The 26,256-nt window shown below is 43.5% G+C and overlaps 1 protein-coding gene across 1 annotated transcript in view; it reads right to left on the bottom strand.

The window, feature by feature from the left end:
• The window catches only part of LOC147979693 (uncharacterized), a 53,606-nt gene extending 27,916 nt beyond the window's left edge, over positions 1-25,690 (bottom strand). Inside the window, exon 1 of the mRNA XM_087515316.1 lies at positions 25,501-25,690. Within this exon, the coding sequence (XP_087371442.1) occupies positions 25,501-25,690 (190 nt within the window). The remainder of the gene's footprint in view (positions 1-25,500) is intronic.
• Positions 25,691-26,256: the final 566 nt, after the last annotated feature.

Genomic DNA, 26,256 nt, shown 5'->3' with positions numbered 1-26,256 from the left:
CTCTTTCCATCCCCATTTTCCTCGTTGTTGCTTCCTTTAGGGGTATCCACCATGTACACATCGTGAGATGAGGTGGCTGTCCGATGCCCTATAGGCGTTGGTTCTTGGTTGTCTCCTGCATCGTCGTCCATACCGTCGATGTCTTCGGAGTCGAAGTCGAGCATGTCGGTTAAGTCGTCGACAGTGGCTACGAAGTGGGTGGTGGGTGGGTTTTGAATTTCTTCATCATCCGAATCCCATCCTTGTTGACCGTAGTCCGGCCAGGGCTCTCCTGATAAAGAGAGAGACTTTAGCGAATTCAGGATGTCGCTGAAGGGCGAGTGCTGAAAGATGTCTGCGGCGGTGAACTCCATTATCGGCGCCCAATCGGATTCGATCGGCAGGGGCGCGGGGGGCTCGGAGTTCGGAAAGGAATCCAGCTCCTCGGAGTCATGGGCCATGCGGAGTGCAGGGCTGGAGTTCGGCTCGATCGCCTCTGAGATCGCAGCCCCTGAGGCAGTGTCCAACCGCTGATCCTCGATCGGCGCAGTAGGCTCCGAATCAATGGTTGGAACCGATGCGTGTGCGGCCTCCAAGGCACTGTTCGGCGGCAGAGCTATATCATGCCCATTGAGACAGTGGGGCGTGCTTGGCTGTGGCTCGAATCCGTCGAAGATCAAGTCCCCGCGGATGTCAGCCGTGTAGTTTAGGCTTCCAAACCTAACTAGATGGCCAGGGGCGTAGCTTTCGATCTGCTCAAGGTGGCCAAGCGAATTGGCCCGCAGTGCGAAGCCGCCAAAGACGAAGATCTGTCCGGGGAGAAAAGTCTCACCCTGGACTGCATCATTGTTGATGATCGAAGGAGTCATCGGGCCTAAAAGCGACGACACAGAGGAACTCTCAATGAAAGCACCAATGTCGGTGTCAAAACCGGCGGATCTCGGGTAGGGGGTCCCGAACTATGCGTCTAGGCCGGATGGTAACAGGAGGCAAGGAACACGATGTTTTACCCAGGTTCGGGCCCTCTTGATGGAGGTAAAACCCTATGTCCTGCTTGATTAATATTGATGATATGGGTAGTACAAGAGTAGATCTACCACGAGATCAAGGAGGCTAAACCCTAGAAGCTAGCCTATGGTATGATTGTTGTATGATGAAGTTGTCCTACGGACTAAAACCCTCCGGTTTATATAGACACCGGAGAGGGTTAGGGTTACACAAAGTTGGTTACAATGGTAGGAGATCTTGAATATCCGCATCGCCAAGCTTGCCTTCCAGGCCAAGGAAAGTCCCATCCGGACACGGGACGAAGTCTTCAATCTTGTATCTTCATAGTCCTGGAGTCCGGCTGAAGGTATAGTCCGGCTACCCGAACACCCCCTAATCCAGGACCCCCTAATCTTGTATCTTGAATATTCCACTCCAACCACATAAATCTTGATCTCTAGCCTTCCCCAAGTTGCTTTCCACTCAAATCATCTTTCCACCAAATCCAAATCCTGTGAGAGAGAGTTGAGTGTTGGGGAGACTATCATTTGAAGCACAAGAGCAAGGAGTCCATCATCGACACACCATTTGTTACCTCTTGGAGAGTGGTGTCTCCTAGATTGGTTAGGTGTCACTTGGGAGCCTCCGTCAAGATTGTGGAGTTGAACCAAGGAGTTTGTAAGGGCAAGGAGATCGCCTACTTCATGAAGATCTACCCAAGTGAGGCAAGTCCTTCGTGGGCGACGGCCATTGTGGGATAGACAAGGTTGCTTCTTTGTGGACCCTTCATGGGTGGATCCCTCCGTGGACTCGCGCAACCGTTACCCTTCGTGGGTTGAAGTCTCCATCAACGTGGATGTACAATGGCACCACCTATCAAAACCACGCCAAAAATGCGTTTGCACACTCCAATCCCATCCCTTTACATTCTTGCAACTAGCATGCTTTACTTTCCACTGCTCATATACTCTTGTCATGCTTGCTTGATATGTATTGTGAATGTTTAAACATGCGCCAAAACTCCACTTCAACTTAAAGAAGTTAAAAACTGCAACTTTTCTTACTTAGAGTCTATTCACCCCCCTCTAGACACCTCTTCTCGATCCTTTCAATTGGTATCAGAGCATTGGTTTCCATTTCTTTGGTTTAATCACCATTGGAGGAAGATGGATGAGTCTATGTTGGGGAGTCTTAGACGTAGAGTGCCTATTCATGATGGAGAGTTCTTTCATGAGTGGAAAAATGAGATGCTTGAGATTTTCAATGAATATCATTTGAACAAGTACATTACTAGCCCTTGTGCACCTCATGTTGATCCTTTGCATCCTACCCTTGATGAGTCTATTGACATGATCCGCAACCTTAGAACTGTTAATCTTATCACTAGAGGCTTGCCTAGAAACTTGATTGGATGTTTGCCTACTCTTGATTGTGCCTACACTATTTGGAGATCTCTTGAGGAAAGATTTCCAAACTATTCCTTGCAAAACTTAGATGAAATTCTTCATAAGTCTATTGCCTTGAGTAAGATGAATTCTAGTGATCCTATGTTTGGTGATTGTCTATTTTAGGTTACCGATCTCATGTGTGCCAAAGGAGATGTTGGAATCATTAGCAATATCATATCCAAAGCTATTAGAATTCATAAAGGTGACCATTGTGATGATCATTTATCTAATGAATTACCCCCCTCTAGGAATTGATCAAATACAAGACGATGTTGAACATGGATACTATGATGAGGATGATGATAGTGATAGTGATCTTGACGATGCGATGAGACACTTTGGTCTTATGGCTAATCTTCATGGCTACATGGCTAGAGTAAAGGAATGGGTTCTTGATAGTGGATGTACTGATCATATGACCAGAGACAAAGATATGTTTCGTGAGCTTGCTGAAAACGACGGCCCTCGAAAGTATGTCACTTTTGGTGATAACTCAAAGGGTAAGGTGGTTGGCCTTAGTAAGGTGGCCATCTCACATGATAGCTCCATACAAAATTTCATGCTCGTTGAATCTCTTGGGTACAATTTACTTTCAGTATCTAGACTTGGTGATTTCGGTTTCAATGTCCTATTTACTGAAGTAGACTGCCAAGTGTTTCAAAGAGACAATCATAAAATGGTCTTTACTAGTATACGTAGAGGTGATCTTTACATTGTTTATTTCACTAAAAAGGCTCAACCTAGACCTTGCTTAATTGCTAAATCCTCTAAAGGCTGGTTGTGGCACAGAAGGCTAGGTCATGTGGGCATGCGAAATCTTGATGAGCTTATTAAAGGTGATCATATCCTTGGAGTAAAATATGTCATATTTGACAAGGATAGACTTTGTAGTGCTTGTCAGGCAGGAAAACAAGTTGGAGGGAGTCACCCCGTGAAGAACATCATGACCACGAGAAGACCGCTCGAGCTACTTCACATGGATCTCTTTGGTCCCAATGCCTACAAGAGTCTCGGTGGTAACTCATTTGGTCTAGTCATAGTCGATGATTTCTCAAGATTTACGTGGGTGTTCTTTCTTGATGATAAATCGCAGGTCCAAAAGATCTTCAAAAACTTCACTAGGAAGGCCCAAAATCAATTTGACGTGAAGATCAAGAAGGTTCGAAGCAACAACGGAACGGAGTTCAAGAATGCAAATGTGGATACCTTTCTTGATGAAGAGGGGATTTCACATGAGTTCTCGGCTATGTACACACCTCAACAAAATGGAGTTGTTGAGAGGAAGAACTGGACTCTTATTGAGATGGCAAGAACGATGCTTGATGAGTACAAGACTCCAAAACACTTTTGGGCGGAAGCGGTTGAGACAGCTTGTCATGCAACAAATCGCTTGTATCTTCACAAGCTTCTCGGCAAGACGGCATACGAGCTCCTCACCGGTAACAAACCCCAAGTTGGATACTTTCGAGTATTCGGCTCAAAGTGCTACATTCTTGATAAGCATTGTCATTGTAAATGCTCCTAAATCTCATGAAGGTTTCCTACTTGGTTATGGCTCAAACTCTCACACTTACCGTGTCTACAAAAATTTCACCCGAAAGGTTGAAGAGACGGTAGATGTGAAGTTTGATGAATCTAACGGCTCGCAAGTAGAGCAATTGCCAATTGATGTAGGAGACAAAGACCCTTCGGGAGGAATCCAAGATTTGTATATTGGCAAGATTCGTCCAACAGAGGTGAAGGAGAGTACCTCGTCCGTCCAAGTGGAATATTCCACCTCACGACAAGGTAAACCAAGAGTTGATACGGAAGCATCCACAAGTGGGACACACCAAGACGAAGAAAATGAGGAAGTACACCAAGATGAACATCAACAACCTCCTTCTCCACCACGACAAGAGAACGACAACGTCAACAATGAAGAAGGCCAAGAAGAAGAACAAGATGAAGAGGATGTTCCACCATGAGCCAAGCAAAAGCTCCCACGAGTTCGAGCAAGAGTCGCCAAAGACCATCCCGTCGAGCAAATCTACAATGATATCCAAACCGGGAGAATCACTCGCTCTAAAACTCGTTTGGCTAACTTTTGTGAACATTATTCGTTAATCTCTAGCATTGAACCTATGAAGGTTGAAGAAGCATTGGAAGATTCAGATTGGATAAACGCCATGCATGAAGAGCTACACAACTTTGAGAGAAATCAAGTGTGGACATTGGTTGAGAAGCCCAACAACAACCACAACATCATCGGTACCAAATGGGTGTTTCGCAACAAGCAAGATGAAGATGGACATTTTTTTTGCAACAAAGCACGTCTAGTCGCCCAAGGCTACACTCAAGTCGAAGGTATGGACTATGGTGACACATATGCCCCCGTTGCTAGACTTGAGTCAATTCGCATCTTACTTGCTTATGCTAATCACCATGATATCACCTTGTACCAAATGGACATTAAAAGTGCTTTCTTAAATGGTGAAATTGAGGAGGAAGTTTATGTTAAGCAACCTCTCGGCTTTGTCAATCCTAAGAGACCTAATCATGTTTACAAACTTCACAAAGCTCTTTATGGTCTTAAACAAGCTCCTAGAGCGTGGTATAAATGCTTGACCAAGTTCCTTATTGAAAAAGGCTTTGAAATTGGAAAAATAGATTCTACTCTTTTTACTAAAAGGGTTAATGGAGAACTATTTGTGTGCCAAATTTATGTTGATGATATTATATTTGGTTCAACTAACCCTCATTTTAGTGAGAAGTTTGGAAAGTTAATGCGGAGAAGTTTGAGATGTCTATGATGAGTGAGCTGAAATTCTTTCTTGGTTTGCAAATCAAGCAAACTAAGGAGGTACCTTTGTTTCTCAAACAAAGTACACCAAGGACTTATTCAAGAAGTTCAATATGCAAGAATGCAAAGGTATGAAAACACCCATGCCTACTAGTGGACATCTTGACTTGACTAAGGACGGTGAACCGGTTGCTCAAAAAGTTTACCGCTCTATGATTGGTTCATTGTTATATCAATGTGCCTCTCGTCCCGATATTATGTTAAGTGTGTGCATGTGTGCACGATATCAAGCGGCCCCTAAAGAGTGTCATCTTAAGGCTATGAAAAGGATAGTGAGATACTTAATACACACACCAAATTTTGGCATTTGGTATCCCAAGAGGTCTTCCTTCGATCTTGTTGGTTACTCCAATTCGGACTATGCCGGAGACAAGGTTGATAGAAAGTCCACTTCGGGCACTTGTCAATTTCTTGGTAGATCTCTTGTGTCTTGGTCCTCCAAGAAACAAAACTCGGTATCCTTATCCACCGTCGAAGCGGAATACATTGCCGCTGGTTCATGTTGTGCTCAATTACTTTGGATGACCCAAACTCTTAAAGATTATGGGATATATGTGAAACATGTTCCATTGCTTTGTGACAATGAAAGTGCTATCAAGATTGCTCATAATCCCATGCAACATTCTTGAACTAAGCATATTGAAGTTCGTCATCATTTCATTCGAGATCACATCGCCAAAGGGGACATTGATCTTAAGCATGTTCGTACTGATAAGCAATTGGCAGATATATTCACCAAACCGCTTGATGAGAAAGTCTTTTGCCATTTGAGAGGAGAATTGAACATCATCGATGCTTCAAACTTGGAGTAGAAACTCCATTTGGATACATGCAAGGCATGAGCCTTTGAGTAATCCTTGATATTTCTTTCATGATGCTATTTATATGTCTTGGATATACTTGCACCCTTGCATTCTACCTAACCCTTGTAGGTACTTGGATGAATCTAAATCCATGAGATTTCAACTCACTCATATCTTGAGCAATTTCTACATCACCAAGTCTCTACACAATGGTGGTTGAAGTCAAGGAAGCATGAAACCCTTCAAACATATCCTTCGACAAATTCTAGATTAAGTTTTATGATTGTTATCCTGGATATACAAGTGCTCTTCCTTGCAAAGCTAACCCATGTAGGAATATGAACTCAAATTCCAAGTGGTGCTCACAACTCTTGATGAGCTACATCAACCTTGAGCAACCCACACAAGTTCAACTACATGATCAAGATCAACACCACCACCCAAGGTATGTTATCCCATCTTAGAGAAGCTTTATTCCAAGACATGGATCAAAGCAACTCAACAAGATGTGAATACATTGAGATGCTTAAACGAAAAATGGTAACCCCATTTTGAGCTTAAACGATGAGTATGACCTATGATCAAGTGTCCTCACTTGACTCGTAAGTCAATATACTCTAACATAGGTGACTTTGTCGCCGACCAATTCTAGATGAAGTTCTCTTGTATTTCTCCGTGCTCCTGCATTTGTCTCGTGCATATCTATTTCCCCTTTCAAAAAAAACTTCATCTAGATTTCCTTTCTGATTATTTGTGTTCTGCATTCTCTGCATCCAATTCATTGCAAATCTTTTAGCTAATTCCTTGCAAATCCTTGTGAGATCTAAATTTCCTAGTGAGCTGAGGTGACAAGTGTTTTGTTTGTTATGGACTCGGTCACACCGATTTGTTTCCTTCGGTCCAACCGAATTCTTTCGGCGCCACCGAAGTATACAACTCGGTGCCACCGATTTCACTACAGGAAAGACACCTTGCCACTTGATTCCTGCATTCTTTTTGCTCCAGCTCCACTAAATGTTTCTTGTCCTCTACCAGCATCACATTCGACTTGCTACTTTGCATTGTGACTCAAGGACCGAACCCATTTATAATAACAATCCAGAAGAGCCCTTCTTGGAAATTGATGTCAAAGGGGGAGAGAGAGATCACATCAAAGGGGGAGAGAGATCACATCAAAGCTTAAGTTTAATCATTTCTATAAGGGGAGAGCATACTCAGGGGGAGAGTGTAAGAAACCCCAGATGCTTGGTATTCCAGAGGAGAGAAGTCACATGTCTTTAAGAGGGGAAAGACATGTTCATATTTGATTATTTGCATTAGCTCTGTTTCTTTTCGCTGCTCTAATTTTCTGTTCCCTATCTTCTCCCAATATCCCATGCAAGATTTAGGGGGAGCAAGACATCTAAGGGAAGGAAATCCTTGAATTAATTGCACATCTTTACCTTTGGGGACATGTCTATATCCAATAGAGTACTCAGTACTTACTCTCTACATGTCATCCCAGTCTTGGTACTCTTGTGGTTTCTTTTGTTTGCTCTGGCTAGTAGGTGTATCTGTGTTATCTAACCTTGTTTACTCAGGTCCATTCCTTCCTAAGCCAACTCAAGACCACAAGGTAAGTATATGCATCACAGTCATGTGTATGAGGATTTCTTGCTGATGTACATACTGTTTGTAAGAAGGACTCATGAGCATGAAGGTATATTTCCTATATTCACATCATTTGCTCTGATGCATATAACCAAGATACATGTAACACATTGCTTACTCTGTCATGCTTATGCATTCACATGCTCCTATATTCCATATTTACATGATTGCATACATGTAGGGGGAGCCTATGCATGTTACATGTCTTTCCAAATCTTTACTTGTTATTCTCTACTCCCTCCGTTTCTTGATATAAGGTGTATATATTTTTGAGAAAAAACCCAAAATATAAGGTGTATTGCATTGCACCACTCGTTTGGATAATTTTTTTAGGGATGTGATTACATTTCCTTATATTAGGCAACCTCCTCTATTTTCTCATGCCAATTAGTCAGGTGTAATCTCGCTCAAAACTTGTATAATTTTACCTCCACGTGTGTTCTTTAATTTCCGTGCAAAAAACTATACACCCTATATTTAGGAATGGAGGGAGTATATATTTATCTAAAGCTTTGATGTATGTTGTCATCAATTACCAAAAATGGGGAGATTGAAAGCACAAGTGCTCCCTGGGTGATTTTGGTAATTAATGTCAACATATCTCTTGCTGGAGTAATGCTTCTACCTAGTATGTTTCAGATAAGTTCAACAATGGAGTGGCATGGACTACAGGATGTGGAACCCCTTCAAGATGCTAAGGACAAAGGATTGGCTCAAACTCAAAGCTCAGGACTATACATTTTATTTTAGTGATCCAAGATCACATTGAGTCCATAGGAAAGCGAATACTATTAAGAGGGGATGAGGTGTTGCCTAATGGCTTGCTTGCTCAAAGTGCTTAGTGATATGCTCCAAAAGCCCTCAACTACTTCCTCATATCCACATATGTCCCAAACCAAAAGTCAAATTCGGCCCCACCGAAACTTTCTATCCTGCGCCATCGAATTCAGTTGACATAGCCACTGCCAGAAACCCTAATCAATTCGTTCTCACCGATGGGATCTCGATCTCACCAAGATGGGCTTGCAAACTCTCTGTTGCCTATTGCAATAATTTCGGTCCCACCGAGACATGCAATCGGTCCCACCGAGTTTGCTTGGCCAACTCTCTGTTTTGCTTATTACCCAAATTGGTCCCACCAAGTTTGTGTAATCGATCAAACCGAGATGAGGCTTTACCCTAATCCTAGCACATCGGTCCCACCGAGTCGATTATATCGGTCCCACCGAAATGCCTAACGGTCACATTCTGAACTAAATCGGTCTGACCGAGTTTCATGATTCGGTCCCACCGAGTTTGGTGATTTGTGTGTAACAGTTAAATTTTGTATGGAGGCTATTTATACACCTCCACCCACTCTTCATTTGTGGAGAGAGCCATCAGAACATGCCTACACTTCCAACATACATTTTCTGAGAGAGAACCACCTACACTTGTGTTGAGGTCAAGATATTCCACTCCAACCACATAAATCTTGATCTCTAGCCTTCCCCAAGTTGCTTTCCACTCAAATCATCTTTCCACGAAATCCAAATCCTGTGAGAGAGAGTTCAGTGTTCGGGAGACTATCATTTGAAGCACAAGAGCAAGGAGTTCATCATCAACACACGGTTTGTTACCTCTTGGAGAGTGGTGTCTCCTAGATTGGTTAGGTGTCACTTGGCAGCCTTCGTCAAGATTGTGGAGTTGAACCAAGGAGTTTGTAAGGGCAAGGAGATCGCCAACTTCGTGAAGATCTACCCGAGTGAGGCAAGTCCTTCGTGGGCGACGACCATGGTGGGATAGACAAGGTTGCTTCTTTGTGGACCCTTCGTGGGTGGAGCCCTCCATGGACTCGCGCAACTGTGACCCTTCGTGGGTTGAAGTCTCCATAAACGTGGATGTACGATGGAACCACCTATCTGAACCATGCCAAAAATCTCCGTGTCTCCAATTGTGTTTGCACACTCCAATCCCATCCCTTTACATTCTTGCAACTAGCATGCTTTACTTTCCGCTGCTCATATACTCTTGTCATGCTTGCTTGATATGTATTGTGAATGTTTAAACATGTGCCAAAACTCCACTTCAACTTAAAGAAGTTAAAAACTGCAACTTTTCTTACTTAGAGTCTATTCACCCCCCTCTAGACACCTCTTCTCGATCCTTCCAAATATAACTAGTGCCGTTCTCTAAAAGATATAAGTGAAGCACATAGAGTATTCTAACAAATCACGAATAATGTGTGTCCCTCTCAAAAACGTGTGTTCAGAAAAGATAATTGTGACAAACTAAAAGGCAAACAAAGAAAAGACTCATATAATACACGATGCTCCAAGCAAAACTCATATCATGTAATGAATAAAAATATAGCTCCAAGTAAAATTATCGATAGTTGGTAGAAGAAACAGGGGATGCCTTCCGGGGCATCCCCAAGCTTAGATGCTTGGGAGTCCTCGAATATTACCTTGGGGTGCCTCGGGCATCCCCAAGCTTAGGCTCTTGCCACTCCTTATTCCTTCATCCATCGTGATCTCACCCAAAATTTGAAAACTTCAGGACAAAAAACTCAACAAAAACCTTCGTGAGATCCATTAGTACAACAAAGCAAACCACTCTTTAGGTATTGTTGTAAACCCATTCATATTTTATTATTGCATTATACCTACTGTATTCTGAGTTCACCATGGCTTGCCCCCCTCCCATGCGATAAAATCCATAGATTCATCAAAACAAGCAAACAACGCAACAAAAACAGAATCTATAAAAAACAGAACAGTTTGTAGTATTTCGAACAATGGCCATACTTATGTAACTCTATAAATTCTGAAAAATTACGACAACATGGGCAATTTGTATATCAATCATGTGTAAAAAAATTAGAATTTTGATGCTCCAGTGATTTTTAACAGTTCTGCTACTGAGCATAAAAGTTTCTGTTTTTGCATTGAATGAAAGAAACTTCATCCAAATCATCCCAAAGGCTTTACTTGGCACAAACACTAACTAAAATACAAAAAACACAACCATAATAATAGCATAATTGTGTGCACACAAAAAAACAGGAAAATAATAACTATTGGGTTGTCTCCCGACAAGCTCTTTCTTTATAGCCATTAAGATGGGCTTGAGATTTTATGGATGCTCACATGAAATATAATGATTGAAAAAACAAAGAGAGCATCATGTAGCATATGACAAACACATTTAAGTATAACGTACTTCCTATGCATAGGAATTTTATAAGCAAAAAAATTACCAAGACAAGAAATATCTAGCATATGCAAAGGAGAGGAATAAAACATCGACAATCTCAACATAAGAGAGGTAATTTAGTAACATGAAAATTTCTACAACCATATTTTCCTCTCTCATAATAATTACATGTAAGATCATACTCAAATTCAACAGTATAGCTATCATATAAAATTTTCTCTTCATGACCCACATGCATAAAAAATTTATAATCTTCCTAGATAGTGGGATTAACATCAACTAAAGTCATGACCTATCCAAACCCACTTTCATAAAAAAAATCATAAAATTGCAGACTCTCCAAATATTCGGGATTATTATTGCAAGCATTATATCAATAGCATATTCATCATAAGGCTTAAATAAATTTTCAAGATCATAAGAACCATTATCACTTCAATCATGATCACTGCAATAAGTAGTGGATATAACAAAGTTATCATCCCCAATCTCGTAGTTTTGCATATTATTAGCACAACTAACATTAACAGAAGCAAACAAAATATTAGCAAGTGTGTTGACATGAAGGCAATAAAAGAAAGCAAACGAGTAAACAAGCAAAAAGGCAAACAAAATATATTTTTATATTTTTGTGAAAATGTTTTAGATATGGGGGAGATGAAAATGAGAGGCAAATGACAAATAATGTAAATACAAGGAGATGAAAGTTCATGTGATGGTACTTGATAACCCACAAGTATAGGGGATCGCAACAGTTTTCGAGGGTAGAGTATTCAACCCAAATTTATTGATTCGACACAAGGGGAGCCAAAGAATAATCTCAAGTATTAGCAGCTGAGTTGTCAATTCAACCACACCTGGAAACTTAATATCTGCAGCAAAGTATTTAGTAGCAAAGTAATATGATAGTAGTGGTAACGATAGCAAAAGTAACGGTAGCAAAAGTAATGTTTTTGGTATTTTGTAGTGATGATAGCAATAGCAACGGAAAAGTAAATAAGCGAAGGACAATATATGGAAAGCTCGTAGGCAATGGATCGGTGATAGATAATTATGCCGGATGCGGTTCATCATGTAACAGTCATAACCTAGGGTGACACGGAACTAGCTCCAATTCATTAATGTAATGTAGGCATGGATTCCGAATATAGTCATACGTGCTTATGGAAAAGAACTTTCATGACATCTTTTGTCCTACCCTCCCGTGGCAGCGGGGACCTAGCGGAAACTAAGGGATATTAAGGCCTCCTTTTAATAGAGTACCGGACCAAAGCATTAACACATAGTGAATACATGAACTCCTCAAACTACGGTCATCACCGGAAGTGGTCCCGATTATTGTCACTTCGGGGTTGCCGGATCATAACACATAGTAGGTGACTATAGACTTGCAAGATAGGATCAAGAACTCACATATATTCATGAAAACATAATAGGTTCAGATCTAAAATCATGGCACTTGGGCCCTACTGACAAGCATTAAGCATAGCAAAGTCATAGCAACATCAATCTCAGAACATAGTGGATACTAGGGATCAAACCCTAACAAAACTAACTCGATTACATGATAAATCTCATCCAACCCATCACCGTCCAGCAAGCCTACGATGGAATTACTCATGCACGGCGGTGAGCATCATGAAATTGGTGATGGAGGATGGTTGATGACGACGATGATGACGGATTCCCCTCCCTGGAGCCCCGAACGGACTTCAGATCAGCCCTCCCGAGAGAGTTTAGGGCTTGGCAGCGGCTCCGTATCGTAAAACGTGATGAATCTTTCTCTCTGATTTTTTCTCTCCGAACACGAATATATAGAGTTGGAGTTGAGGTCGGAGGAGCTCCAGGGGGCCCACGAGGTAGGGGGCGCGCCCAGGGGGGTAGGCACGCCCCCACCCTTGTGGCTACGGTGTGGGCCCCCTAGTCTTGATATTTTGCCAGTATTTTTTATTATTTCCAAAAATATGCCCCGTGGAGTTTCAGGTCATTCCGAGAACTTTTGTTTCTGCACATAAATAACACCATGGCAATTCTGCTGAAAACAGCGTCAGTCCGGGTTAGTTCCATTCAAATCATGCAAGTTAGAGTCCAAAACAAGGGCAAAAGTGTTTGGAAAAGTAGATACGACGGAGACGTATCAACTCCCCAAGCTTAAACCTTTGCTTGTCCTCAAGGAATTCAGTCGACAAAGTGAAAGTGATAAAGAAAAAACTTTTACAAACTCTGTTTGCTCTTGTTGTTGTAAATATGTAAAGCCAGCATTCAAGTTTTCAGCAAAGATTATAAACTAACAATATTCACAATAACTCTTAGGTCTCATGTTTACTCATATCAATAGCATAATCAACTAGCGAGCAATAATAATAAATCTTGGATGACAACACTTTCTCAAAACAATCATAATATGATATAACAAGATGGTATCTCGCTAGCCTTTCTGAGACCGCAAAACATAAATGCAGAGCACCTTTAAAGATTAAGGACTGACTAGACATTGTGATTCATGGTAAAAGAGATCCAGTCAAGTCATACTCAATGTAAACTAACAGTAATGGATGCAAATGTTGGGGATCGTAGAAGAAATTTAAAATTTTCTACGCATCATCAAGATCAATCTATGGAGTAATCTAGCAACGAGGGGAAGGGGAGTGCATCTACATTCCCTTGTAGATCGCTAAGCGGAAGCGTTACTAGAATGCAGATGAGGTAGTCGTACACGTAGCGATTCAGATCGTGGTCGATTCTGATCTAAGCGCCGAACAACGGCGCCTCTGCGTTCAACACACGTACAGCCCGGTGACGTCTCCCATGCCTTGATCCAGCAAGGAGAGAGGGAGAGGTTGGGGAAGACTCCGTCCAGCAGCAGCACGACGGCGTGGTGGTGGTGGAGGAGCACAGTACTCCAGCAGGGCTTCGCCAAGCACTACGAGAGACGAGGAGGGAGAGAGGTAGGGCTGCGCCTTGGGAGAGAGAGACTTGTGTGTTGTGCAGCCCCAAAACCTCCACTATATATAGGGGCAAGGGCAAGGGGAGGCGCCCTAGGGTTTCCCCTAGGGGGGCGGCAGCCAGGGTAGATGGGATCTCCCCCTTGGGTGACTTGGCCCCCAAGACAAGAGGTGGGAACCCTAGATGGGGCTCCCCAAACCCCCTGGTCACATGAGAATAGGTGAGGGGGGCGCACAGCCCCTTAGTGGGCTGGTTTGCCCCCTTCCCTTGGCCCATGAAGACCCCCAACACTTGTCGGGGCTCCCGAAACACCTTTCGGTCATGCTGGTCATCACCCCGTACCTCCGGAACACTTCCGGACTCCAAAACCCTTCGTCCATATATCAATCTTCACCTCCGGACCATTCCGTAACTCCTCGTGATGTCCGGGATCTCATCTGGGACTCCGAACAACATTCGGTAACCGCGTACATACTTTCCCTATGACCCTAGCGTCATCGAACCTTAAGTGTGTAGACCCTACGGGCTCGGGAATAATGCAGACATGACCGAGACATCTCTCTGGTCAATAGCCAACAGCGGGATCTGGATACCCATGTTGGCTCCCACATGTTCCACGATGATCTCATCGGATGAACCACGATGTCAAGGATTCAGTCAATCCCGTATACAATTCCCTTTGTCTACCGGTATAGTACTTGCCCGAAATTCGATCGTTGGTATCCCGATACCTTGTTCAATCTCCTTACCGGCAAGTCTCTTTACTCGTTCCGTAACACATCATCCCGTGATCAACTCCTTGGTCACATTGTGCACATTATGATGATGTCCTACCGAGTGGGCCCAGAGATACCTCCCCGTTTACACGAAGTGACAAATCCCAGTCTCGATTCGTGCCAACCCAACAGACACTTTCAGAGATACCCGTAGTGCACCTTTATAGCCACCTAGTTATGTTGTGGCGTTTGGTACACCCAAAGCATTCCTACAGTATCCGGGAGTTGCACAATCTCATGGTCTAAGGAAATAATACTTGACATTAGAAAAGCTTTAGCAGACGAACTATACGATCTTGTGCTAGGCTTAGGATTGGGTCTTGTCCATCACATCATTCTCCTAATGATGTGATCCCGTTATCAATGACATCCAATGTCCATGGTCAGGAAACCATGACCATCTATTGATCAATGAGCTAGTTGAAGGAAATATGCCCTAGAGGCAATAATAAAATTATTATTTATTTCCTTATTTCATGATAAATGTTTATTATTCATGCTAGAATTGTATTAACCAGAAACATAATACATGTGTGAATACATAGACAAACAGAGTGTCACTAGTATGCCTCTACTTGAATAGCTCGTTAATCAAAGATGGTTATGTTTCCTAACCATAGACAAAGAGTTGTTATTTGATTAACGGGATCACATCATTAGGAGAATGATGTGATTGACTTGACCCATTCCGTTAGCTTAGCACTCGATCGTTTAGTATGTTGCTATTGCTTTCTTCATGACTTATACATGTTCCTATGACTATGAGATTATGCAACTCCCGTTTACCGGAGGAACAATTTGTGTGCTACCAAATGTCACAACGTAACTGGGTGATTATAAAGGAGCTCTATAGGTGTCTCCAAAGGTATATGTTGGGTTGGCGTATTTCGAGATTAGGATTTGTCACTCCGATTGTCGGAGAGGTATCTCTGGGCCCTCTCGGTAATGCACATCACATAAGCCTTGCAAGCATTACAACTAATGAGTTAGTTGCAAGATGATGTATTATGAAACGAGTAAAGAGACTTGCCGGTAACGAGATTGAACTAGGTATTGAGATACCGACGATCGAATCTCGGGCAAGTAACATACCGATGACAAAGGGAACAACGTATGTTGTTATGCGGTCTGACCGATAAAGATCTTCGTAGAATATGTGGGAGCCAATATGAGCATCTAGGTTCCGCTATTGGTTATTGACCAGAGACGTGTCTCAGTCATGTTTACATTGTTCTCGAACCCGTAGGGTCCGCACGCTTAAGGTTTTGATGATAGTTATATTATGAGTTTATGCATTTTGATGTACCGAAATTTGTTCGGAGTCCCGGATGTGATCACAGACATGACGAGGAGTCTCGAAATGGTCGAGACATAAAGATTGATATATTGGAAGCCTATATTTGGATATCGGAAGTGTTCCGGGTGAAATGGGGATTTTACTGGAGTACCGGGAGGTTACCGGAACCCCCCGGGAGGTATATGGGCCTTGGTGGGCTTTAGTGGAAGAGAGGAGAGGTGGCCAGGGCTGGGCCGCGCGCCCCTCCCCCCTAGTCCGAATAGGACAAGGAGAGGGGGGCGGCGCCCCCCTTCCTTCTCTCTCTCCTCTTTTCCCCTCCCGAATCCTATTCCAACTAGGGAAGGGGGGAATCCTACTCCCGGTGGGAGTAGGACTCCTCCTGGAGCGCCCTCCTCCTGGCCGGCCGCACCTCCCTCTGCTCCTTTATATACGGGGGCAGGGGGCACCCCTAGAGACACAAGTTGATCCACGTGATCATATTCTTAGCCATGTGCGGTGCCCCCTTCCACCATAATCCTCGATAATATTGTAGCGGTGCTTAGGCGAAGCCCTGCGATGGTAGTACATCAAGATCGTCACCACGCCGTCGTGCTGACGGAACTCTTCCCCGACACTTTGCTGGATCGAAGTCCGGGGATCGTCATCGAGCTGAACGTGTGCTAGAACTCGGAGGTGCCGTAGTTTCGGTGCTTGATCGGTAGGGCCGTGAAGACGTACGACTACATCAACCGCGTTGCGCTAACACTTCCGCTGTCGGTCTACAAGGGTATGTAGATCACACTCTCCCCTCCCGTTGCTATGCATCACCATGATCTTGCGTGTGCGTAGGAATTTTTTTGAAATTACTACGTTTCCCAATAGTGGCATTCGAGCCTAGGTTTTATGTGTTGATGTTATATGCACGAGTAGAACACAAGTGAGTTGTGGCCGATATAAGTCATACTGCTTACCAGCATGTCATACTTTGGTTCGGCGGTATTGTTGGACGAAGCGGCCCGGACCGACATTACGCGTACGCTTACGCGAGACCGGTTCTCCCGACGTGCTTTGCACAAAGGTGGCTAGCGGGTGACAATTTCTCCAACTTTAGTTGAACTGAGTGTGGCTACGCCCGGTCCTTGCGAAGGTTAAAATAGCACCAACTTGACAAACTATCGTTGTGGTTTTGATGCGTAGGTAAGATTGGTTCTTGCTTAAGCCCGTAGCAGCCACGTAAAACTTGCAACAACAAAGTAGAGGACGTCTAACTTGTTTTTGCAGGGCATGTTGTGATGTGATATGGTCAAGACATGATGCTAAATTTTATTGTATGAGATGATCATGTTTTGTAACCAAGTTATCGGCAACTGGCAGGAGCCATATGGTTGTCGCTTTATTGTATGCAATGCAATCGCGCTGTAATGCTTTACTTTATCACTAAGCGGTAGCGATAGTCGTGGAAGCATAAGATTGGCGAGACGACAATGATGCTACGATGGAGATCAAGGTGTCGCGCCGGTGACGATGGTGATCACGATGGTGCTTCGAAGATGGAGATCACAAGCACAAGATGATGATGGCCATATCATATCACTTATATTGATTGCATGTGATGTTTATCTTTTATGCATCTTATCTTGCTTTGATTGACGGTAGCATTATAAGATGATCTCTCACTAATTATCAAGAAGTGTTCTCCCTGAGAATGCACCGTTGCGAAAGTTATTCGTGCTGAGACACCACTTGATGATCGGGTGTGATAGGCTCTACATTCAAATACAACGGGTGCAAAACAGTTGCACACGCGGAATACTCAGGTTATACTTGACGAGCCAAGCATATACAGATATGGCCTCGGAACACGGAGACCGAAAGGTCGAGCGTGAATCATATAGTAGATATGATCAACATAGTGATGTTCACCAATGAAACTACTACATCTCACGTGATGATCGGACATGGTTTAGTTGATTTGGATCACGTAATCACTTAGAGGATTAGAGGGATGTCTATCTAAGTGGGAGTTCTTTAAGTAATATGATTAATTGAACCTAAATTTATCATGAAACTTAGTACCTGATAGTATCTTGCTTGTTTATGTGTGATTGTAGATAGATGGCCCGTGTTGTTGTTCCGTTGAATTTTAATGCGTTCCTTGAGAAAGCAAAGTTGAAAGATGATGGTAGCAATTACACGGACTGGGTCCGTAACTTGAGGATTATCCTCATTGCTGCACAAAAGAATTACGTCCTGGAAGCACCGCTAGGTGCCAGGCCTGCTGCTGGAGCAACACCAGATGTTATGAACGTCTGGCAGAGCAAAGCTGATGACTACTCAATAGTTCAGTGTGCCATGCTTTACGGCTTATAATCGGGACTTCAACGACGTTTTGAACGTCATGGAGCATATGAGATGTTCCAGGAGTTGAAGTTAATATTTCAAGCAAATGCCCGGATTGAGAGATATGAAGTCTCCAATAAGTTCTATAGCTGCAAGATGGAGGAGAACAGTTCTATCAGTGAGCATATACTCAAAATGTCTGGGTATAATAATCACTTGATTCAATTGGGAGTTAATCTTCCAGATGATTGCGTCATTGACAGAATTCTCCAATCACTGCCACCAAGCTACAAGAGCTTCATGATGAACTATAATATGCAAGGGATGAATAAGACTATTCCCGAGCTCTTCGCAATGCTGAAAGCTGCGGAGGTAGAAATCAAGAAGGAGCATCAAGTGTTGATGATCAACAAGACCACTAGTTTCAAGAAAAAGGGCAAAGGGAAGAAGAAGGGGAACTTCAAAAAGAACAGCAAGCAAGTTGCTACTCAAGAGAAGAAACCCAAACCTGGACCTAAGCCTGAAACTGAGTGCTTCTACTGCAAGCAGACTGGTCACTGGAAGAGGAACTGCCCCGCGGATAAGAAGGATGGCAAGGTGAACAAAGGTATATGTGATATACATGTTATTGATGTGTACCTTACTAATGCTCGCAGTAGCACCTGGGTATTTGATATTGGTTCTGTTGCTAATATTTGCAACTCGAAACAGGGACTACGGATTAAGCGAAGCTTGGCTAAGGACGAGGTGACGATGCGCGTGGGAAATGGTTCCAAAGTCGATGTGATCGCAGTTGGCACACTACCTGTACATCTACCTTCGGGATTAGTATTAGACCTAAATAATTGTTATTTGGTGCCAGCATTAAGCATGAACATTATATCTGGATCGTGTTTGATGCGAGACGGTTATTCATTTAAATCAGAGAATAATGGTTGTTCTATTTACATAATTAATATCTTTTATGGTCATGCACCCTTAAAGAGTGGTCTATTCTTATTAAATCTCGATAGTAGTGACACACATATTCATAGTGTTGAAACCAAAAGATGCAGAGTTGATAATGATAGTGCAACTTATTTGTGGCACTGCCGTTTGGGTCATATCGGTATAAAGAGCATGAAGAAACTCCATACTGATGGGCTTTTGGAACCACTTGATTATGAATCACTTGGTACTTGCGAACCGAACCATATGGGCAAGATGACTAAAGACTCCGTTCTCCGGAACAATGGAGAGAGCAACATATTTGTTGGAAATCATACATACTGATGTATGTGGTCCGATGAATATTGAGGCTCGCGACAGGTATCATTATTTTATGACCTTCACAGATGATTTAAGCAGGTATGAGTATATCTACTTGATGAAACATAAGTCTGAAAAGTTCAAAGTATTTCAGAGTGAAGTGGAAAATCATCGTGACAAGAAAATAAAGTTTCTACAATCTGATCGCAGAGACGAATATTTGAGTTACGAGTTTGGTCTTCAATTAAAACAATGCGGAATAGTTTCACAAATCCATGCCACCTGGAACACCACGGCATAATGGTGTGTCCGAACGTCATAACCGTACTTTATGGGATATAGTACAATCTATGATGTCTCTTACCGATTTACCAATATCGTTTTGGGGTTATGCATTAGAGACAGCTGCATTCACGAAAAAAGGGGCACCATCTAAATCCTTTGAGACGACACTGTATGAACTCTGGTTTAGCAAGAAACCAAAGTTGTCGTTTCTTAAAGTTTGGGGTTGCAATGCTTATAAGGAAAAGTTTCATCCTGATAAGCTCAAACCCAAATCGGAGAAATGTGTCTTCATAGGATACCCAAAGAAGACAGTTGGGTACACCTTCTATCACATATCCAAAGGCAAGAAATTCGTTGCTAAGAATGGATCCTTTCTAGAGAAGGAGTTTCTCTCGAAAGAAGCAAGTGGGAGGAAAGTAGAACTTGATGAGGTAACTGAACCTGCTCCCTTATTGGAAAGTAGTTCATCACAGAAAACGGTTTCTGTGACACCTACACCAATTAGTGAGGAAGTTAATGATGATGACCATGAAACTTCAGATCAAGTTATTACTGAACCTCGTAGATCAACTAGAGTAAGATCCGCACCAGAGTGGTACGGTAATCCTATTCTCGAAATCATGCTAATAGATCATGATGAACCTACGAACTATGAAGAAGCGATGGTGAGCCCAAATTCGCAAAATGGCTTGAAGCCATGAAATCTGAGATGGGATCCATGTATGAAAACAAAGTATGGACTTTGGTTGACTTGCCCGATGATCAGCAAGCAATTGAAAATAAATGGATCTTCAAGAGGAAGACGGACGCTGGTAGTAGTGTTACTATCTAGCTAGAATTGTCGCAAAAAGGTTTTCGACAAGTTCAAAATGTTGACTACGATGAGAGTTTCTCACTCGTATCTATGCTTAAGTCTGTTCGAATCATGTTAGCAATTGCCGCATTTTATGAAATCTGGCAAATGGATAAACAAAGCTGCGTTCCTTAATGGATTTCTTAAAGAAGAGTTGTATATGATGCAAACAGAAGGTTTTGTCAATCCTAAAAATGTTAACAAAATATGCAATCTCCAGCGATCCATCTGTGGACTGGTGCAAGCATCTCGGATTTGGAATATGCGCTCTGATGAGATGATCAAAGTATATAGTTTTATACAAACTTGTGGTGAAGCCTGTATTTACAAGAAAGTGAGTGGGAGCACTACAGCATTTCTGACAAGTATATGTGAATGACATATTATTGATCAGAAATAATGTAGAATTATTCTGCAAAGCATAAAGCAGTGTTTGAAAGAAATTTTTCAAAGAAATACCTCGGCGAAGCTGCTGACATATTAAGCATCAAGATCTATAGAGATAGATCAAGACGCTTGATAAGTTTTTTCAATGAGTACATACCTTGACAATATTTTGAAGTAGTTCAAAATGGAACAGTCAAAGAAAAGAGTTCTTGGCTGTGTTACAAGGTGTGAAATTGAGTAAGACTCAAAGCCCGACCACGTCAGAAGATAGAAAGAGAATGAAAGTCATTCCCTATGCCTCAGCCATAGGTTCTATAAAGTATGCCATGTTGTGTACCAGATCTATTGTATACCCTACACTGTGTTAAGCAAGGGAGTACAATAGTGATCTAGGAGTAGATCACTGGACAGTGGTCAAAATTATCCTTAGTGAAATAAGGATATGTTTCTCGATTATGGAGGTGACAAAAGGTTTGTCGTAAAAGGGTTACGTCGATACAAGTTTTGGCACTGATCCGGATGACTCTTAGTCTCAATCTGGATGCATATTGAAAGTGGGAGCAATTAGCTAGAGTAGCTCCGTGCAGAGCATTGTTGACATAGAAATTTGCAAAATACATACGGATCTGAATATGGCAGACCCGTTGACTAAACTTCTCTCACAGGCAAAACATGATCAGACATTAGTACTCTTTGGGTGTTAATCACATAGCGATGTGAACTAGATTATTGACTAGTAAACCCTTTGAGTGTTGGTCACATAATAATGTGAACTATTGGTGTTAAATCACATGGCAATGTGAACTAGATTATTGACTCTAGTGCAAGTGGGAGACTGAAGGAAATATGCCCTAGAGGCAATAATAAAGTTATTATTTATTTCCTTATTTCATGATAAATGTTTATTATTCATGCTAGAATTGTATTAACCGGAAACATAATACATGTGTGAATACATAGACAAACAGAGTGTCACTAGTATGCCTCTACTTGACTAGCTCGTTAATCAAAGATGGTTATGTTTCCTAACCATAGACAAAGAGTTGTTATTTGATTAATGGGATCACATCATTAGGAAAATGATGTGATTGACTTGACCCATTCCGTTAGCTTAGCACTCGATCGTTTAGTATGTTGCTATTGCTTTCTTCACGACTTATACATGTTCCTATGACTATGAGATTATGCAACTCCCGTTTACCGGAGGAACACTTTGTGTGCTACCAAACGTCACAACGTAACTGGGTGATTATAAAGGAGCTCTACAGGTGTCTCCAAAGGTACATGTTGGGTTGGCGTATTTCGAGATTAGGATTTGTCACTCCGATTGTCGGAGAGGTATCTCTGGGCCCTCTCGGTAATGCACATCACATAAGCCTTGCAAGCATTACAACTAATGAGTTAGTTGCAAGATGATGTATTACGAAACGAGTAAAGAGACTTGCCAGTAACGAGATTGAACTAGGTATTGAGATACCGACGATCGAATCTCGGGCAAGTAACATACCGATGACAAAGGGAATAACGTATGTTGTTATGCAGTCTGACTGATAAAGATCTTCATAGAATATGTGGGAGCCAATATGAGCATCCAGGTTCCGCTATTGGTTATTGACCGGAGACGTGTCTCGGTCATGTCTACATTGTTCTCGAACCCGTAGGGTCCGCACGCTTAAGGTTTTGATGACAGTTATATTATGAGTTTATGCATTTTGATGTACCGAAGTTTGTTCGGAGTCCCGAATGTGATCACGGACATGACGAGGAGTCTCGAAATGGTCGAGACATAAAGATTGATATATTGGAAGCCTATATTTGGATATCGGAAGTGTTCCGGGTGAAATGGGGATTTTACCGGAGTACCGTGAGGTTACCAGAACCCCCCGGGAGGTATATGGGCCTTAGTGGGCTTTAGTAGAAGAGAGGAGAGGTGGCCAGGGCTGGGCCGCGCGCCCCTCCCCCTAGTCCGAATAGGACAAGGAGAGGGGGGCGGCGCCCCCCCTTCCTTCTCTCTCTCCTCTTTTCCCCTCCCGAATCCTATTCCAACTAGGAAAGGGGGGGAATCCTACTCCCGGTGGGAGTAGGACTCCTCCTGGCGTGCCCTCCTCCTGGCCGGCCGCACCTCCCCCTACTCCTTTATATACGGGGGCAGGGGGCACCCCTAGAGACACAAGTTGATCCACATGATCATATTCTTAGCCGTGTGCAGTGCCCCCTTCCACCATAATCCTCGATAATATTGTAGCAGTGCTTAGGCAAAGCCCTGCGACGGTAGTACATCAAGATCGTCACCACGCCGTCGTGCTGACGGAACTCTTCCCCAACACTTTGCTGGATCGGAGTCCGGGGATCGTCATCGAGCTGAACGTGTGCTAGAACTCGGAGGTGCCGTAGTTTCGGTGCTTGATCGGTCGGGCCGTGAAGACGTACGACTACATCAACCGCGTTGTGCTAACGCTTCCGCTGTTGGTCTACAAGGGTATGTAGATCACACTCTCCCCTCTCGTTGCTATGCATCACCATGATCTTGCGTGTGCGTAGGAATTTTTTTGAAATTACTACGTTTCCCAACACTAGTCAACTAGAGGCTTACTAGGGACATGTTGTGGTCTATGTATTCACACATGTATTACGGTTTCCGATTAATACAATTATAGCATGAACAATAGACAATTATCATGAACAAGGAAATACAATAATAACCATTTTATTATTGCCTCTAGGGCATATTTCCAACAGTCTCCCACTTGCACTAGAGTCAATAATCTAGTTGACATCACTATGTGATTGCAATGAATCCAACACCCATGGGGTTTGTTCATATCTTGCTTGTGAGAGAGGTTTATTAGTCAATGAGTCTGAACCTTTCAGATCCATGTGTGCTTTACAAATCTCTATGTCATCTTGTAGATGCAGCTACCACGCGCTACTTGGAGCTATTCCAAATAACTGTTCTACTATACGAATCCGGTTTACTACTCAGAGTCATCCGGATTAGTGTCAAAGTTTGCATCGACGTAACCCTTTACGACGAACTCTTTTACCACCTCCATAATCAAGAAAATTCCTTAGTGCACTAGTTACTAAGGATAAGTTCGACCGCTGTCGTGTGATCCATTCCTGGATCACTCTTGTACCCCTTGACTGACTTATGGCAAGGCACACTTCAGGTGTGGTACACAGCATAGCATACTGTAGAGCCTACGTCTAAAGCATAGGGGACGACCTTCGTCCTTTCTCTCTCTTCTGCCATGGTCAGGTCTTGAGTCTTACTCAATATTCACACCTTGTAACACAGCTAAGAACTGCTTCTTTGCTGATCTATTTTGAACTCCTTCAAAATCTTGTCACGGTATGTATTCATTCAAAAGTACTATTAAGCGTTTTTGATCTATCCTTATAGATCTTGATGCTCAATGTTCAAGTAGCTTAATCCAGATTTTCCATTGAAAAACACTTTTCAAATAACCCTGCATGCTTTCCAGAAATTCTACATCATTTCTGATCAACAATATGTTAACAACATATACTCATCAAAAATTCTATAGTGCTCCCACTCACTTCTTTGGGAATACAAGTTTCTCATAAACTTTGTATAAACCCAAAATCTTTGATCATCTCTGTCACACCCTAGCTGGTTCATGCATTAGAGTGTTGCATCATGTCTACTTTTACAGAAACTTGAAATGGGGATGACAGAACCCCCAGCACCCCCTGGAAACAACTAGGGTTTACTAAAATTATTTTCAATGAACCCAAAATGCCCTTCACAAAATGTTCATCATTTCTGGATTGGGTTAAAACCCCTGGCAAAAATGGTGCACTCTTTTCTAGGACATTCTGGATTCTTTGAATTAAATCATAAGTATTTGAATTTGGGCATTTAAATGCTATAAAATATTTTAAATGCCCAAATAATTCTGGATTTAAGTGAGAGCGGTTAGGAATAATCCCAACAGAGCCCACAATTGTTTTCAGGATTTTAGCAAGTGCCTAAGTATTTTTAATAAAGCCCTAAAGTTACAGAAAAATAGAAAAAGAAAACAAACAGGAAAGGGAGGAAGAGAAAGCTTACCTGGCGCCCACCTAGCAGGCCCACCTGCCGGCCCAGCCCAGCCAACGCTCCAGCGAGCTGCTTGGCTTGGCCAGGCAGGCAGGCAGCTGCTCGACGCCGGCACCAGCGCGTGCCACGCAGCTGCCCGCCGCCCTGCTTCCTCCCCTCACCGCTCTGCTGGCCTGGACGACCTCCACGTCGCGCACCGAACCCCCTGGACACGTCCATTCCCCCTGCCTCTCTCCGTCGCTCCCCTCCGCCATGGCTGATGCAGCCGCTGCCGTTCTGCCGCCGTAACCGTGCCCACCGTCGTCAACGCGCCGCTCCACCGTGTCCTGAAGCTCCGCCACTCCCTCCTCGACCGTCCCACCGAGCCACGCCCCGCCGGAGGCCCCCGAGCGTCTTCACCGAGCTCGTCTTCAACCTCCTACCGGCCAGATCGCCTCCGCCGCCCCGCTTGCTCCGGCTCGTCTCTGACCTCGCCGTCAACTCCGTCGCAACCGCCGTGAGCTTAGCCACCTCCCTATCCTCTCGGCTCTCCTTCTCATGCACCACAGCAAGCACACAGAGTTCGCCCGCACGCACCGCCGCGGAGCTCATCGTCGACGAGGCTCCGACCATGCCACGGCCACGCCACTTAGTCCACTAACTTCACCACATCCCCAGGAGCACAACGCACCACGCCCGTGCCTTGCCTTGCCTCCTAGCGACGGGTCCGAGCTCACCCGAGCTCCGGCCGCCGCCAAACTCGTCGTCGGTGCCGTTTCCGGCGACCCCGAGCCCAACCACCCGCACCAACCGCCGCGGCTCGCTCCCAGCTATCCATAGAGCCCAACGGCGCCCCGAACGGTGCCCTGTAGGTGAAGCCCGCACCTGCACCGCCGCATTTGGCCTCGCTGGCGGCTAAACGTCGGCGAGTTGACCCCGCTGACCCCGTTTGACCATGGGTGGGCCCAGTTTGACCCCCCTGGGTCAATGACAGGTAGGGCCCAGCCCTGCTGACTAATTAGGATTAGTATTAACTAATATCTAGTTAAACTAATCACACTGACACGCGGGAGCCATTGTCAGGTTTGACCTGGACCGTCCCGTTGACCACTAACGTCACCCTGACGCACTGCTGACGCAATAACTTATTTCTGGATTTATTTTTATACAGAAAATTCCAGAAATTGTTGCAAACTTCA

This window comes from Triticum urartu, chromosome 3A (genome assembly GCF_056163025.1).
Source record: "Triticum urartu cultivar PI428250 chromosome 3A, HENAU_Tu73, whole genome shotgun sequence".
Lineage (NCBI taxonomy): Eukaryota > Viridiplantae > Streptophyta > Magnoliopsida > Poales > Poaceae > Triticum > Triticum urartu.
Note: the sequence above shows the minus strand (reverse complement) of the source record. Positions and strands in the feature narration are given on the sequence as shown.